This window comes from Marmota monax, unplaced genomic scaffold (genome assembly GCF_021218885.2).
Source record: "Marmota monax isolate L192 unplaced genomic scaffold, Marmota_monax_Labrador192_F-V1.1 WCK01_AAM20220418_F8-fsc00007, whole genome shotgun sequence".
Taxonomy (NCBI): domain Eukaryota; kingdom Metazoa; phylum Chordata; class Mammalia; order Rodentia; family Sciuridae; genus Marmota; species Marmota monax.
In genome coordinates, this window is record NW_026692781.1 from 28107602 (window position 1) to 28126106 (window position 18505).

Here is an 18505-nt window from a genome sequence, read left to right on the forward strand (position 1 = left end):
TAAATATACATATTTTCCCTCCATTTAAAAAAATCAGAAAAAAAGGGGGTGAGTGAATAGGGTTATAGTCAGTGGTAGAGCACTTGCCTAGCATTTATGTCCCTGAGTTGAATCCCCAGCACTGTAAAAAAACAAACAACAACAACAAAAATATGGATGCATTGTATTTCAAATATTCTATAAACATTTTCCCTCACTTAACTTATGGTTGGTTTGATAATGATTTTAAAAAATAAATGTTTAAAAACTAACAATTTATGCTTATGTACAAAGCACAATCTTCAAGTTATATGATGCTAACCAATATAATTAAGCTTAAATTAGGATATTAATTAATAGTTAGCAGCTTACTTTGTGCATAAGACTATCAACCAAATTTGATTATACGTAATTATGGAATGTGATTTGATGAACAAAGACAGGAGAGAGGTTACCTGTGAAGGTGGCAAATAAGGAAAGGCTATTTCAAACCACACAGTAGCAATATTCCAGCAAAATACCTGAATTATTTTGATTTAATTTTGAGTGGGATAGTATCATTATTCTTGGGTGAAGACAAAATTAAGTAAAGTTTATCTTGAGATTCAAAATGAAATAATTTACATTAAAAGAGGAATTCAATAATCAATAAAAGCAGAGACATTTGGATTATTTTGGAATAAGAATTTGTCTTTTACTTTTCCTAATACTACTGTTTATGTTAAGTAAATGTTTTCAAATTAAAAGATACAAAATACCAAATATCAATTCATCCAAAGATAGGTTTGAAAAAAGCAAAAGGGTATATAATAGGTCATATTTCTGATACTTCCAAATTTAAATTTTTCTATTTGATTTTTTTCCTCTTTAAGTATCTTTTGCCTTCTCATTCATTCTTCTTTCAAAACAATACTAATAATAAACTGAATCAGACTTGGACTACAATAAAGTTGTCATTAGAAACCAAATAAAATATTTCAGCTAAAACTTTTCTTCCAAAAGCAGATATTTAGTATAAATATATTTGTACATTCATTTTACATTGCCATAATTTTCTAACATTTTAGTATAAAATTTTTTTTCAGATATATAGCAGAGTTGAAAATGTTTACAAGGGGCAAGTACACCTATTTCTAATATCATTTAAACTACAATTGATTATCCAGCAATTATGCCCAACAGTACATCAGATCTTACAGATTAGCACAATGTCCTATATTTGTGCAAATATAGTTTGCAAGTATAGCAGATAGATTTCATAGAAAGGAGGAGTCTGGTACTTCAGAAAGAGTGGAACCATTAAAATCAGATTTCCTGGGTTTAGGTCTTAGACTTAATGCTTATAAGCTGGGCTGAACATGAGCAAATTATTTAACCTTTCCATGCTTTAGTTGGTTTAAATAATGGTTTTTTAAAAAGGTTATCTCCTCAGAAAGTCATTGTGAGAATAAATGAAATAATATATAATGCTCTTAGAACAATAGGGCCTTGCAAGACACTAGGTGTAATATTTACCCCAGAAAAGAAGCACTGGGAATCAGTAGCATGAGGTAGGACTTTCACATTTACACTCTTTGAAGGGTTTAAAATTTTATTGTCATTGTAATTTTTGAAATTAACTAATGTAATGATTAAAAAAGAATCAGCATGCCTTGTACATAATAAACAATAAATGCTGTTTCAAAATATTTTTAACATTTATTGTGTTAGTCACTTTTGTCACTGTGATCAAAATACCTAACAAGAACAAAGTACAGGAGGAATAAAATAAATAAACTTATTTTGGGCTCAGGGTTTCAGAGGTTCAGTCTACAGTCAGTAAACTCTATTGTTCTGGGCCCAAGGTGAGGCAGAGGAAAGCTACTCAGCTCATGGCATCTGGGAAGCAAAGAAAGAGGGGGAAGGAGCCAGAGGAAAGATAAACACTTCCAAGGCATGCCCCCAGTGACCTACCTCCCCCAGCCAACACTCCATCTGTCTGCAGTTAGATCTTCAAATTATTAATTCATCACATGGATTAATCCACTAATTAGGTTACAGTTCTCATAATCTAATTGATTCACCTCTCAAAATTCCTATATGAACACTAGAGCATTGGGGGAGACACCTCTTATACAAACCACTTTTTTTCTGGAATATGATAAGACTTCATCAATCAATTTGTGAAAATAATATCACTATATAAATTATAGCTCTGGTTTTAGTCTTAAAAATTTTTCAGTAGACATCATGTGGTTTTAGGAATTGAGTTCTAATTTCAGTTCTGCCATTAACTTTTTATACAATATAGGTCAGTTAATGTTTCATTTCTCCATTTCCTTATTTATAAAATCAAAAGTGATTTAAATAATCTAGCTTAATATTCTGGTAATCTAAGGCAGACACTGGCATTTTTTTGTTGTTGTTTGTTTGCAGAGGGTCAAAAAGTAAATTTTTCAGAACTGTTATGGTTTGGATATGATATGTCCCCTAAAAAGCTGATGTTTTGAAAGCATGGTCCCCAGTGCAGCGAGGCTCAGAGATGGGACTTTTAGGCAGTGACAAGACATGTTAATCTCATCAATGGATTAATTCATTTGATGGATTAATAATCTGAATGGAATACTGTGTGATAACTGTAGGCAGGTGGGGCGTGGTTGAAGGAGGTAAGTCACTGGGGGCATGCCTTTGGGATTTGTTTTTGGCTCCTGGCTCTCTCTCTCTCTCTGCTTCCTAGTTGACATGAACTGAGAGCAACACTCCTCTGACAAATCCTTATACCATGATGCTCTTGCTTTACCTCAGGCTAGAACAATGGAGTAGGCCAACCATGGACTGAGACCTATGAAACCATGAGCCCCAAATAAACTTTTCCTCCTCTAAGTTGTTCTTAGCAAGTATTTATGTCACAGTGACAAAAAGCTGACTGTACAAGGGCCAAGAGGCAAAACTGAAGACTTATTTATTATGTAGGTACCTATATAACCATTTAATATGTAATCATTTTAAAATGTCAAAATCACCATAAGCTTATGGGCCATACAAAAACAGGTCATGGGCAGACTTGACCTGGGGGTCATAGTGTGCCGTCTTCTAACCAAGAAGAAAGTAGGATGAGCTCATCACATACTAGCATGAACACTCTTATTCACAACCCTGTATATGTACTGCCCTATATATGTACTTAGCATCAGCACACACCTGGTTTTCCAAGTCGGCCTTCTTTTGTTTGTTTAACTCAAGTGTGTCTTGAAGCTTGGCCAATTTGTCCTGGACTTCCTGAAGTGCTGCCTGCTTCTTTCTAAGACCATCCATGGCAATTTTAAGCTCCCCTTCAGCTGAAGCCAGTTTTATCTTTTTGGGAGCTACTATTTTTGCCACTCTGCAAAAAAGTAAAATTAGAAAATTAAGTATCCATTTAATATGACAGGGTACTTTCTACTTCTGTATTTACTTTTGTAAGATCCTTACTTTGACTCAAAACACTTCTTTATGCAAGATCTGTACTGATTCTATATTCCATATTTCATCTAAGAATCAGACTTAATCCATAAGACATGACTATTAAAATAGTTAGTAAATATTACAGTGTCTTTGAATGATTTTTTAATTCAAAATAAAACATTGTTAGGGTGCATTTTGGTGATTTTGCAAGAGAATAGCATATTTATATAGAATACTGCAAAATTTAACTAGCCAAATTGTTTAGAGCTTAATTCTGATGAGGAGAATTAATTCATCTTTGTCATTTTCCTTTTTAAAAAATAATCATAGAATATACATCAACCCAAAGAGCTGTATTTTAAATACATGTATAGTAATGAAAGGAAAAAGTTTGGCTCTAAATTCTCTTCTCAGTGTCTAGTAAATGAAGCCAATCATGTTATCTTTATAAATAAGTGATAAAAATTAAATCAAAATTTATCATTAATAATATAATATATCATGGTGTTAAACATAGATTATATATATGTGTGTGTGTCTATATATATATATATATATATATATATATATACATATATATATATATATGAGATTTAAATTGGGTATGTATTTGAAAGGTATCCTATAATTATAATAGTTGATTTGAAAAACAATTTTTACTTGTTTTGTGCATCATATAAATAGTTCTCATGTAATCATCAAAAACCTTCCCCGTCTCACAACAATATATATTATGCCAGTGGGTTTCAAAACATGGTCCATGACATGTGGGGATCCTAAAGACATGTGCCCCTTCAGGAAATTCATGAGGCTCTCCCTTGTCTAACTAAACATCTGTGTGAAGTTGGATTTTCTTTACATATTTCAATCAAAACAACACATTGCAACATATTGGAAGAAGCAAAAGATTTGGGAATCCAGCTGTCTTATATTAAACCATTTTTTTTCCTTTCAGTACTGGATCTTGAACCCAGAGGCTCACACATGCTAAGCAAGTGTTCTACCACTGAGCTTCACCACCCCAGCCTTAAACCAAATATGAAAGAAATTTGCAAAAAATAATAAAATACTACTCTCCTCATAACTGTGTTTCTTCCATTGTTGATAAAAATATGGATTTCTAACAAACAAAATAAGTTATATTACCATGTTTTATTATTTTTTAATTGAATGAATAGATACATTTTAGATTCTCCATTTTAACTTCTAACATGGCAAATAAACATTTGTAAGTTTTCTATTGTTAAAATGGCCATACATGAAAATGAAACAATTAGGTTTCTTTTTATCAGTACTCACTTATCATATGAATCCATTGCTATGACCCATTTGCACAGACCTTCTGCAGCTGTGGAAGCATTTCTAATTTTCTCTGGAACAAAGTCTGGATTTGGAATATAACTTTTTCTTATGATATTCATATAAGCTGGAGGAATATTGTCCTTGTCATATTCATGAAGTGATTGTAGAAACCTAATGTCTCCAAGAAGTCTCTTAGCTGGTCCCCAGAAATCCTCAATTTTTTTTCCTGATCCTGTTGGGTCAGGAATTTTGTCAGCTTTGATGCCTTTCAGGATGCAGATGGCTTCCATAACAAGCTTGACACCAGCAGGAGGACTCTTCATGGATTTTACCACTGTAATATCCTTGAAATAACAACATTGCAATTATTAAAAAATAATGTTCCCTTGTACATTAATTGTAATTAATTCATATCTTCAAACTAAGCCTTAAAATACAGAAACTCATTAGTTAGATAGAAGCTGTTTTAGTCAGCTTTTTCACTGCTATGACCTGATCAGAACAATTTGAGCAAAGAAAAGTTTATTTGAGGGCTCACAGTTTCAGAGGTCTCCATCCATAGAAGGCAAGCTCCATTCCTCTCGCCTCAAAGTGAGACAGAACATCATGGCAGAAGAGTGTGGCAGAGGGAAGCAGAGAGAGAGAGAGAGAGAGAGACTCCACTCTTTAGGTACAAAATATATACACCATAGCCATGCCCCCAATTAACCATTTCCTCCAGCCACACCCCACCTGCCTCCAGATATCACTCAGCTAATCCCATCGGGGATTAATTCACTGATTAGGTTAAGGCTATAACCCAGTCATTTCTCCTCTGAACCTTCTTGCATTGTCTCACATGTGAGCTTTTGGGGGACATCACAACTAAACTATAACAAAAGCAGTAGCAATAATGGAACTATGTCAAAAGGGTTAACAAGTTTGTCCCAGAAGAAAAGGATAGGAGGGTACCCTATCTGGCAGATTTATCAGATGAAGTCTACTTCAAATACACTGAGGAGAGTCAGGAGAGATGGCCCAAACCTGTAATCCTAGCTACTCAGGAGATTGAGGTAGAAGAATGACAAGTTTAAAGTCAGCCTCAGCAATTTAGTAAGACTCTGACTCATAATAATAATAATAAAAAAGGCCTGACAATGTAGTTGATGGTAGAGCACCAAAGAGTTCATCTCCAGAGCCCCGAACAAAAATAGAAACAAACACAGCAAAACAAAAAACCCACAAAGAGAGAATTGAATGTCACAGAGTTTTATAGAATCTTAACAACTATAAAAAATAAGATATACTTATTGTGAACATTAGCAAAACAGAGGAATTATACATATTAAGGTGTCTCATCATACTTCTGAAAGTCTTCTGTAATGCTGCTATAAAAATGAAGAACTATAAACATTTTTGTTCATATTATACACACACACACATTTTTTTTCTATGAGTATATGCTACAAACTAGTGTATAATACTACATTTTACTCAATGGAATTAATGCATATATAACATAAATGCTATTGTAAAACTGGCTGTAATGATATTCTTCCATGCTAGCAAACATTTATATCATCATTTTGAATGGCTGCATAGCATTCAAAAGCAAGGCCATGCAACACATTAAGATGCTATTTTTTTCTCTATTTTTATTACTTCAATTGGCATGTTAAAGATTTTATACCTTTTATGTTTAGAGTTTTTGAAACATAACAGCACAGAGCTCTCCAGAAAGTATATAAGGGTGCTGGTTTTGTTGGACATACCCTTGCCAGCACTAGGCAGGCATTCTGGTAGGCAAAATAAATCTTAATTTAATCTGTGTTTCCTTAAATATAAGTGAAGTAGGCTATGTTTTCATATGTTAATAGACTATTGTATTTCTTTTTTGTAAATTACTTCATTTTAATATTCATTATTAGAGCTACTTTTTCTTCTTATTGGTCTTTAAGTTTTTTTTTTTAATATACAAGCATATTAATCCTTTTTTTGCTATGTTTCAAATATTTACCCCAATGTTTCCAAAATTCTGTCTATGGTGTATATACCAAACAAAATGTCTTGATTTTTAGGTACTGAAATTTATTACTTTAAGTTTGTTATTTATTAAAAATATAAAAGGAGCATTCAGAGAATATATATTACAGTCTACTTAGTGGAATTTTTTTTCCTGATTTTTATCATACTAGGGAAATCCCAGGTCCTACGCAACCCTAGATTATAAACATCTGAACTATGCTTTGTTCTATTCTAGTGTTTATAATAATAAAGCTGTTAATGTTTAAATATTTGTATGAAATCTGTTTTGGAGTAAGATGTGAAGAAAGCATAATATACTTTTCTCTCCTATTCCCAACTTTTAACCAAGATTTCCAAATAAGTCTACCTTTAATTTTCTAAAATGAAATACTCCCCTTTCACCACTTAATTTTTAATATAATTAATCAAATGTAAGACATGCTATTAAAAATAAATCATTACTAAAGACATTGTTATTTTATGTGTCACCAAAAAACTGTGGACAAACATTGGTACCATACTTCATCCTGTCTACTATGCGGCGTATTCCAGTTACATACATGTCTAAAATGAAAAATGTGTGTATTGGACTTAAAATATATACGTGGGCCTTAAAGCTGCTGTAGCGCAGAGCTCTTGTGTTGGGTGGGCATGCCATCTGGCAGCCTTTTTCCAAGTGTCATTCCCATGGGTATCTTTTTTTCAGTGAACTAGGGAATACTTTTGCCAAATGAAAAATGTTTTTGATTTCATGGAATTTGGAGACTAATTTGGAGAGACAAGTTAGGTAATGGTACATGCTGGGTCCCCTCTTCAGCTGTGTTCATGTGGTTCCTAGAAAGCACAAGGCTAATTGCTCACCTGTGCAGTAAGAGTGTCCAAGGCAGACAGTGCCGACTCCAATATTGGCAAGGCCCCTGCCAGATCGGCATCACACTCGTCTTTGATGGCTTTGGCTGCCATGGCTTGCTCATTTGCTACTATTTCATCAGCCTTCACTATTTTTTCAGTTTTGGCAACTTCTACAGACTCTCTTTCAATAATAACCATCATCTCATCCACTTCTTTGCTAGCAACTTTCAATTGTGGTTGCAACGCCTCCAACTCATATTGCATGGTGGCTACTTGAGCAGCAGCAGAGTCCAGTTTTTCCAAACCCACTTCATACCTCTTTTTCATTTTCATTACTTCACTGAAAACAAATAAATAAAACAAGGTTGCTTGTGAGGATCTGTATCTGACAATAAAAAAACAGTGTTCTTGAGCTTTTCAGGTTTTTTCATGACAAACTAAAGGAGTAGCTGAAAGATTTTCATATATATTAAGTTGTTAAAAAAATATGAACTCTAGAACACTAAATTGCACAATTAAGAGCAGATAGTAAGTCTTAGTCCTTTCTGTGGTTTTAGTACCTACACAGTATTTAGATGCATAACAAATTGAAAAGAACAAACACACTGGATACAAGGCAAGGAGTCTCTATGTCAAAATCAATGATGTACCTGTAAAATTAATCACCTTGGTAAGTTGATAACACTCTTGTTTCTTCAAAAAAATCTTTCTATAATCACTTATTTTAAATATACTTCAGTGCTCAAAACATATTTTGAATATTGCCAGAAGTAAAAATGTTTTTCAAGATATATTACACATCTTGAAATAAGTATGCTTTATTAAGCCAGGAGCAGTGGCTCACACCTGTAATCCCAGCAGCTTGGGAAGCTGAGGCAGGAGGATTGTGAGTTCAAAGCCCGCCTCAGCAAAAGTGAGGCACAAAACAATTCAGTGAGACCCTGTCTTTAAATAAAATACACACATACAAACACACACACACACACACACACACAAATAGGGTGGGGATGTAGCTCAGTGGTCGGTTGCCCCTAAATTCAATCCCTGGTACAAAAAAAAAAAAAAAAAAGCTTTATTAAGACAAAGGGACAAATAAAATAATAAAGTTCAACACTTTGGTACAAAACAATTATAAAGTAACAATAACTAATTAGAAATAATATAATATCTAGTTTTTCTTTAAATTTTAACATTTTAATGTTCTTTGAAATTTTTATATGCATTCATATATGTTCTCTTTAGAGAGAAAACTCTCCTTTATAATTTGTATCCTTTAAAAATACATGTCATAAGGTTTCAAAGTAAAAAGTGACACATTTTAGAAATCCTTTCCTAAAGTATACTGCGGTAGGAAACCAGCCTGGGCTGGACTGAACAAACCACTGCGGTAGGAAACCAGCCTGGGCTGGACTGAACAAACCAGACTGCACAAACTGTCATAGGGAAAAACAAAACAAAACAAAAACTAGAAGTGAAGGCATGCCACATTTTTGTCACACATTGAATTCCCCGAGGGAACAAACTATGACATTAACAGGAACTGAGGGGCTAGAGATTCAATACTATATTATTTGTCAGTAGAAGCTCTGTGCAGCAAGCACAGCAAAGTTAACTTTTTCCTGCCAACATGAAGCAGCTTCACTATTGTACTTCATCTCATGTGATGCTAACCCACTGATTTCTCAGCAGGTGACCTGATAACTATTGTTTCTAGGTTTTATCTGGCATTAAGAGACCCAAAAGCTTTTGCTACTAAAGGAAGAGGAATTCCATAGGGCAGAAATTCTAGTTGGGATAAAGGAGAATTTAAATGTTTTTTTTTTTTTTTTTAATTTGTAAGAACACTTGAAAGGGAAAAAACTGAAAGAGGATAATGTGAAAGTCAAACAGGAATATTTCAAAAATGTCTAGAAAACTATGATCCCATCTTCCCATGAGTTTGAATTCATTATTACAATCTTGCTTTCAATTAGCATGACCTTAAATATTATGAGTACACAATCAAAGCCTTGACCACATAAATAAATATTGTACTGCTGAGATATAGATTAAGATTCATATACTTAGGTAAAAGTCTCATAAATTTTATAGATAATGCTTAAATATTGAACTTAAGGCTCGCAATATGTATGAATTTAGCTTACTAGGTTTATAAATTATTTAAGTACCTAAAAAAGTTTGATTTGTCAATTAGAACTTAAAAGAAATGAAAATATATCGAAAGTACAAATGTGATATAAAAAATCATTCAAATAAGTTTTTGAATGTCATGGAACATTAATTGGCCTGAAAAGAGACAACTAAGATTTTCTAAACTTCTAACTTTCTTGCTTAATGTTTTTAAATTTTATAACATGCTGTACTATGTATTAATTTTTAGAACCAAAGAAACTTTTGAAAAACTTTTCTGAAAACCTACTTTGCTACTTCCCATAGCAAAAGTTTTTTTTTTTTTTAATGTTTATGTTGTTGTTTTCAAATGACAGTTTACTAGAAGGAAAGCTGGTCATGTATATTAAGTGGCAGTTTCTAGGGTCTCAGCTGTTCACAACCCAAAGACAGTTTTTGTATTATCTAATTACTGATTAAAGAAAAATCATTCTCTAATGAAGTCTACTCAATATCATTGTCAAAGAATCCTGGAGTCTCAACAAACATGCTGTTATGTTTTGCAGTGTGTAAGGCAATTCCTCTGACTAAATGAATAAGATCTGCTTCCTACCCTCAAATTGTTTAAGGATTAAATCATTTGAATATTCAACAAAACAGTATACTTCTAAGAAACAAATCTCTATTATGTCATTCCTATGTCATATTTGTACACACAAATTATTTAAACTGCCATAGCTTACTCAGAAATATGAAATTTCATTTTTACCTTCTTTTCTTTTCTAACAACAGCTTGAAGGTGGAGATTAATTCGAGGTAAGAGGTGGGAGTCACATAATTGTATCTCTGAAGTTCATCATAGAAGGATGTTGATAAGTTTACAGTAGAGGTGTGGAAGCTTTTACACATGTCGATACAGCCATCTCGTATTTCCTCTGACATTTCAATGTCTTCCAAGAACCGTGAGGCAACTGCTTGTAATGCATCTTCAGGCCATGACTAAATTTAAGGTAAATGCTTTAGCACTTTATCAAGGTTACTAACATGAGTCTGTTACTACTGTCCTTATAATTTATAGATGTTGGAGATAGAGAGGAATAGCATGAGGCATGGGGTGGGAAAGACACTTGTACAAGGAACTTGCTGCTGAACAGCAGTAGATAGTGCATGGAGCATTAACACTTTACAGTTTGCTCTGGGATTAAAGAAAATGTGCATGAGCACTGTAGTAGCAAGGAAAGGCAGAGTGTCTAAACTTACAGAATGTCTATTTCTGTGCACATTTTACCAGTATCTTATTTTATACTCCCAACAATTCTCTGAGGTAAATGTTATTATCCTTTTCTCAGGAGACAACAGAATCATATGAATAACTATCTCTTCAATTAGTCTTGGATGGCTTGTAGATATTTCAAAGTCGACAATCCAAAAACACGATTCCTTTCTCCCCTATCATAGTTGCGGTCTTCCCCAATTAATCGCCATTTACCAAGTTCCCTGAGCCCAAAATGAGAAGTTGTCTTGGATTTATTCCCTCTTCCTCAAATCAATATCTACTCCATATGCAAGTTCTCCAGTTATCAATCTTAAAGTAGCTTCTAAATCCTTTTCCTTCTTCCTATATCTATCACCACCTTCTCAACTCTCCATCATCACCTGCCTGGAATACTCCAGTACTACTATAGCTGCTTTTATTCCCTTCATAGTGGCCAGAAATATGTATTTGAAATATAAATCAGCTCATACTACACTGCCTTACAACCCTTTGAATTCCACTCAGCATATTTAGGATTAAATCTATAATTAGATCAATCTCAAAATCGTTATGTACATATATGAATATGGCATAATAAATCTCACTATTGTATATATCTATAATGTACCACTGAAAGAAAGAAGGAAGGAAAGAAAAACAAAAGCCAAACAAACTTTCAAATCTTTGCCTAATTTGCCCTTTTACACCTTCCTGACCTCAATTATGCCACTTCCCTCTGTTACTCTGCTCATGTCCTCCTGACTGCCTCTTGCCCTTCTTGTGCCTTTCATCTAGTCCCTGGCCTTTGCTAGCTTACTGTCTCTGCCCAGATCTTCTTGGTACTGGTCTTTTTGTCTTTCAAGTTTCCTCTTAAAGGTCACCTACTCAGAAAACCTTCACTCCCTATATGCTGTCCTGCGTGATGGATTTTTTTCTAATTGATCTATAGCAAATAAACTAAAGGAAAGGAGAGGTGTTAATTATTAACCTCCTCATCTCTAGCTTTTAGAATAAGACCCACTTCAAAACAAAGGTTTAATAAATATGTTTTGTATGATATACTTTTACCAGGAAATGGAAGTATAGAGACCAGTAAATTTTCCAAGGTAATAAACGCTCATGTATTAAAACCCTTTTATATTCCACAAATTTCCTACTAGACATTCAGGGAATCCATTGTGATGCAATGTTCAAGCCAGAAAGAATTAAATTATTTTTCATATTGAACCAGTTAGTCTCCTTTTGCCATTCCCCAGCCCCATTATCTGTTCTCTGCTTCAGTCTGCTCAGCTTTGTGCTTTCTGATACAGATATGTATTACCAAAAGTGTCTCTCTGGCCTTATTACTTTTGACTTTGGCTGAGCTTGACTTTTCTGAGATGGTGTGAGGTGATACAGTAGCTGAATTCTAAATTTCTGGTTTCAGTTGGGCAGTCCTCCTTCCATGTACTTGCTCTGTCTGAGATCCAGTAATACTATACTCTTCCCTGCTCTGCCTTTATTGACTTTTGGTACTGAAAATTGAACTCAAGGGCTCTACCACTGAACTATATCTCCTGCTCTTCTTGAGACAGAGTCTCACTAAATTGCCCAAGCTGGCCTTGAACTTGGGATCCCCCTGCCTCAGCCTCCCGAGTCACTGGGCAAGCCTCTCCCTTTTTATACCTAGTTATAGTAACAACTTCCTGCTGTTGTGCCACCACTTCCTATGTGCTCCAGTATCTTCTTCTTGGCACCCTTAACCGTGCCCACATCTCTGTGTGCAGTCCCTTTATTAAGCTTTCCTCAAATATGCCCTCTGTTTCCTGTCAGGACTCTGATATAAAAATTTATCCTAAAATTTCCCATAACATTGAGATTAGTGACTATGCATATTCTTAAATATTTTTCTATTATGCTGATTTCTATGATTATAATTTTAGTTCCATAAAATCCATTATAATTGATCATAAAATTCTGCTAAACTATATTTTTGGGAGGAGTCTATGAAATAAGTCATGATGGTAATAGAGAGTGAATATTTCTAAAACTCTATCTAAAGTTTACATGGCAATACCTGAAACCAGTCAATGGTACAGCAGTTAACAAGAGCAGGGAACTTTCTAAGACGATTTCTAAATGCATCTCCGATAGGACTCATGGCAAGAACCACGTGCAGTTGGTTGCGGCAGCGATCAATAAACATATTGAAAAGAGCTATGGGGCTTCCATCAGTTTGCTTGGTTTTATCCCGTTGGCGATCCAACTGTCGCATCTTTTCACATATCTCTTGCTTCTCATCTAATGCAAAGAGATTTGGAACCTCCCCAGCATTCAGCAGATTATTAACATCCTCTAGAAATGACTCTTTTTTAATCTGAGTATCTGTAAATAGGAAGACACCCTGCATGTCACCTTCAGCACACTTCCTTAAAATCACTTTTAAATCTTCACGCCACTCATTGTTACCATAGCTCTTGGAGATTTCAACCTGGAAAAGTGAATAATCAGCCATGTGGGCAGCTAATCTGGTGACAGACTGCCTTCCACTCCCTCCAACTCCAACCAGAAGAGCATGGCTTCGAGGCTGCTTCAAGATCCTGGAAATTCTGCTGATGTGTTCTATGGCAAATCGGAATAAGACAAGATTCATGGTTTTTTTACTCATATTGTTGTATTCTTCTAGATGAGATTCCACTATCACTCGAAGGTGATCCACATTTGAAATTTCTCGGTAGTTGGTATCTTCCCTCTTGAGATCATGAAAATCACAAAACATTAAACTTCTTAAGTCATCTTCTTGCACCACTCCGTCTTGATCAAAATCCAAACTTTGAAAAAGTTCATGAAAATCTTCATACATGTAGCTTTTCAAAATTTCTTGAATGTAGTTGATAAGCCAACTTTTATCTGCATTATCCAGAAGACGATCATAGTATACTCTAAGGACCTGTGTAATATTAAAATGTAGCTTTAAATACTAATTTTTTAGTGGGCTTTTTTTTTTTAGTTTTCTTATTTCTGCAGTATCATTTATTGTAAAAATAAAAATACTGACACAATTTCTACAGGTTTTGCTAAAAGCATATCCAAATAAGCTAGACTGATTCATGCTTATTTTTAAATAATAATTTTTGACATAACAATTTGGACTAATAAATAGTCACATTTAGTTATCCATAAACGAAAGGTATTTGGGGGAGCTGATGTGGATTGTACAGATGCTAAGAGAATGAAGTCCTTGCAAAGATAGTTACTGCCTCTGCTGACCACCACACATGGATCTCAGAACTGGGTGCTGGCATCCAAGTTTGCTACCTCCTTTCAATCAACATTTCTTTTTCCCAATACAGGTGACATTTTAAAAGTTATTGGTAAATCAATAAATATCATTTGCTTTGTTTTTAAGTACATTTTCTAGAAAAAGAAGAAAAATCTTGGGTGGAGAGGTGGTTATTTTGGACACCTTTAATTATTTTTGTTTAAAGTCAGGGACTACAAGAAATAATCGGGTTTGCTACATATAGTAACTATTTCGTCAAAGTGATATGAGTGTCCCAGGGTTACAATCTGTTTTGAACTGAATTGTATGCCCCTAAATACACATATCCAAGTCCTAGCCTTCAATGTGACTGCATTTGGAAATAGAATTTTTAAGTGGAGTAATTAAGGTTAAAGGAAATCACGAGGGTATGGCCCCAATATGGTAGAACTATAAGAAGTGAAAGAGACACCAGCGTGCTCTCTCACTTGCCTTCCCCATCCCGTCTTTCTCATTAATACTGATGGCATTTTTATCTTGGACTTCTGGACTGTAGAATTGTGAGAAAATTAACAAAGTTGGTGGGCCTGTGGTATTTTTTCACATCATCCCTAGCAAACTAGTACATATATGATATAAGCAATGCATATTGTTTGCCATCAGAACTTTGGGTCCTGACTGATCTTCTGCTTTGGATAAATCACTTAAATCATCTGTATCACTTCCTTACCTGCAAAATGGAAATGGTAACACCTGATTCAGATATTTCATAGATTCGTGCCAAAAATAAAATGACAACATTTCACAATATAGAACTGAAATATGTGATTATTACAAAAACTGCTTTGGCATCAAATCATGGAGAACCATGATTTCAGTTTTTACTATTGTCAAATCAATAATTTAATAGCGTCATTCTTTTTAATAAGGGTATCTGCACAGACAAATAATATGACTTAATGGTATGATTTAAACCTCTTCTAAACTCCAGCTGGCTCAAAAACTATTTCTTTGTGGAGCAATCTAATTTCCCAACATATGCCAACAGCCACTTTCTTGGACTGAGGTACTGAAGACTTCAGACAATATTCCCGTGGGAGGAAGAAACTAAATTAAACCAACCCTGCATATCAGGATCAAAGTCTGAGTATGACTTGAGAATATTATCATCAAGATGGCAATTTAGCAAGATCCTCAGGCAGGGTTTCTGAAAATGGTCAAAAAGTCTGCTTTGGAATCATCTGAGGTTCTTGCTAAATTGCAGATTCCAGGCCCTACATTGCACCTGCAGAATTTAAAACTTTGAAAATAGTGTCCAGAAATATCTTTTCTTCTTTTCCTTATAGATGGTGCAAAAATCCTAAGTATTCAACTCAAAACTAATTTTTTCAAATTCACATACCCATATAGCCACAACCAAGATAGAGACACGGAACAATTCCAGTGTTTATCAGAATACCTCATGTTCATTCTGTCTTCTGCCTCCCTTTCCCAAAGGAATAACTGGTCTATCATCACTGCTCATATTTTTAAAAATTGATATGTAAAACTTTCTATTATAAATATAGTTGTGAAGGATGTAATTTGTGGTATACTTATATTGTAATTTGTGCTTTAAAGTAATTTGTGTCAAAGTATTAATTGTAGAGTTAAAGAATAAAGCTATAATTTACATATCATAAAATTCACTCTTTTAAAGTTTACAATTCAATGGTCTTTAGAAAATTCAAAAAGTTATACAGCTATCATCATTATCTAATTCCAAACTATTCATCACTCCCCAAAGAAATTTGGTACCCATTAGCAGATACTTTCTCATTACTTTCTTCTACAGTCCCTGGCAAAACACTAATATACTTACTGTCTCTATTAATCCACTTAGCCTGGTCATTTCATATAAATGGAAACATGTGATACATGATCTTTTGTGCCTGACTTATTTCACTTAGCATAAGTGAACTTAGGTTTATCTTTGGTATAGGATATAGCAGTCTTCTGTCTCGGATGGAACAAAGTTCTGTTGTATGTATACACAATATTGTATTTGTCTGCTCATCAACTAATGGAGATTTGCATTGTTTCCACTTTGGGGCTATTATGAATAATTATGCTAATAAGATTCATGTAGAAGTTTTGTGTGGACATATATCAATTTTGAGGGTGGGGGGTTATATAGCCAAGAGTGTAATCACTGAGTCACATGGTAACTATGTTTAACCTTTCACAAATTACCAGTTTTCCATATGACATTCCCACCAGGAATGTATGAGCATTACAATTATTTCACATTCTTATCAATACAGGTCCTTCATTTTGATTATAGTCATCAGAGTGAGTATGAGAGGTACTTCATTGAAGTTCAGATTTCCTAATGACAATCATACTGAGTATCCTTTCATGTGTTTACTGACCATTTGTGTCTTATCTTTGGAGAAATATCTATTCAAATCCAAACCCTCTGACCACTTTTAAGTTGGATTATTTGTCCTTTTGTTCAGTTGTAATAGTTTCTTATGCATTCTGGATACTGAACACTTATCAGATATATGATTTTCAAGTATTTTTTCTTATTTTATGTATTGTCTTTTCACTTCATTGATAGTGTTCTTTGGAGCACGAAAAATTTAAATTTTGATGAAATCCCTTTATCTCTTTTGTCTCATATTTTTGCAGAATATCTGTATGTAACAAGCAAACCAGATAATATACTCACTAAAGTTTGAGAGCCATGGAGAAGTCAAAGGAAATGAGAGTAAGCCAGTTTTATATCTTCAAAATCATTTTATGTAATTATACTCAGTCCTCCAGTGTCTGGAAAGTAAGACACTTACCAGAGTCTCTGATACATATTTGGCCTTGAAGGAATCTTTCTTGAGTCAACCGAAATAAAGCACAAATTAAGAGTGTTGAGTTTAGTCACTTCTTATATTTTGAAATGCTGACAAGGTACCAAACACTGTTGTCAGCACTGCAGATAACTCAGTGAAAAAAAGAAACCTCTTTCCCATAGCGCTTTTATCCTCTCAGAAGGAGATAGACACTAAACATAATAAGTAAATTATATAGCATGATAGAAGTTGGTAAATGTTGGGAAACAAGGAAAATAAAACAGGATAGGAAAGACTGAACTGCGAGGGTGGGAGTGAAGTGTTAGGCTGTAGTATTGGATACGATGATCAGTGTAGAGCCCATTGAGGAGAAGAGGTCCGATCAATGGCAGAGAGGGAACTACCCCAGAGGACCACTCTCAGGGTAAAAAGCATTCTAGGAAGAGTGAATAGCCAGAGTGTCTGTGAAGGGTGAATGGAGGTGGGAACAGGGGACAAATCTGAGAAGATGAGGCACACATAGCCACTGGACTTTAATCCTGAATTCCTCTGAATGAAGTAGAGTGCTATTGTAATGTTTTAAGAAACTAAACTCATATTCTGAGATCTATATACCAAAATATGAAGTAATCATTAAAAATTACATTGTTATAAACTTCATTAAATGTCCAAAGAGTTCAACAGCCAGTGTCAAAACTCAATAATATGACATCAAAAGCAGTACAGAATCTGAAGAAGGCCAAAAGGTAATTATATCTACCACAAATATATAATAGCACATATGAACTACTCCCACCATTAGAAGAAAGCAATGGCATGTAAAATCCCAAGTAACAAAATATGTTATGTACAGGAAGCCTACCTTCCTTCCTTTATATGCTCATTCACTGGTGTTTATTGAGTGTCTGTTATGTGCCAGGCACTAGGAAAAGTAGTGAATAAATAAAACTTGCTGTTCTCGTAAAGTTTCTATTGTAACAGAGACAACTAGGAAGCAAAAAATTTAGTACATGTCATGCGATGTTTAGGGTTATGAAGAAGAATAAAGCAAAGTAAGGAATAATGAAGCTATGGGGAATATATGGGTGTGATATAGGTCCCTTGGGAGCTAATCAGGTCATGGGGGCAGAGCTTTTGTAAAGATTAATGTTTTTTGAAGGATGAGCTCCCTACCCTGCCCTTCCACCATGTGAAGACACAGAGGGAAAGCACTATCTATGAACGAGGAGTCCCACAGGCCTTCCTATGATACCACATTTGCCAGCCCACTGAAAATGGACTTCCCAGCCTCCAGAAATGTGGGAAACAAATACCTGCTATTGATAAGCCACTCAGTTTAAGGTTCTTTGCTATAGTAGCCCAAACAAACTTAAGGATCACTCCTTCAATGAATTTAGTGTCACCTTCCTCTCTAGCTGCTCCTTCTCTCCAGTTTTCTGCATATTCTTACCACCCATAAAGCCCTCCAAACTGAGAGCCTGTACTCATGTCCCATGATGTAAGTTACAGTAA

At 34.5% G+C, this 18505-nt stretch overlaps 1 protein-coding gene across 3 annotated transcripts in view; it reads right to left on the bottom strand.

Moving 5' to 3' along the window:
* Dnah7 (dynein axonemal heavy chain 7) overlaps nt 1–18505 on the bottom strand; it is a 345957-nt gene that overhangs the window by 127426 nt on the left and 200026 nt on the right. For all 3 annotated transcript variants that reach the window (XM_046447272.2, XM_046447271.2, XM_058580336.1), the window contains 5 exons: nt 12981–13853; nt 10439–10668; nt 7570–7900; nt 4702–5048; nt 3160–3340 (listed from right to left, as the gene is read on the bottom strand). In XM_046447272.2, the coding sequence (XP_046303228.1) occupies nt 3160–3340; nt 4702–5048; nt 7570–7900; nt 10439–10668; nt 12981–13853 (1962 nt within the window). The remainder of the gene's footprint in view (nt 1–3159; nt 3341–4701; nt 5049–7569; nt 7901–10438; nt 10669–12980; nt 13854–18505) is intronic.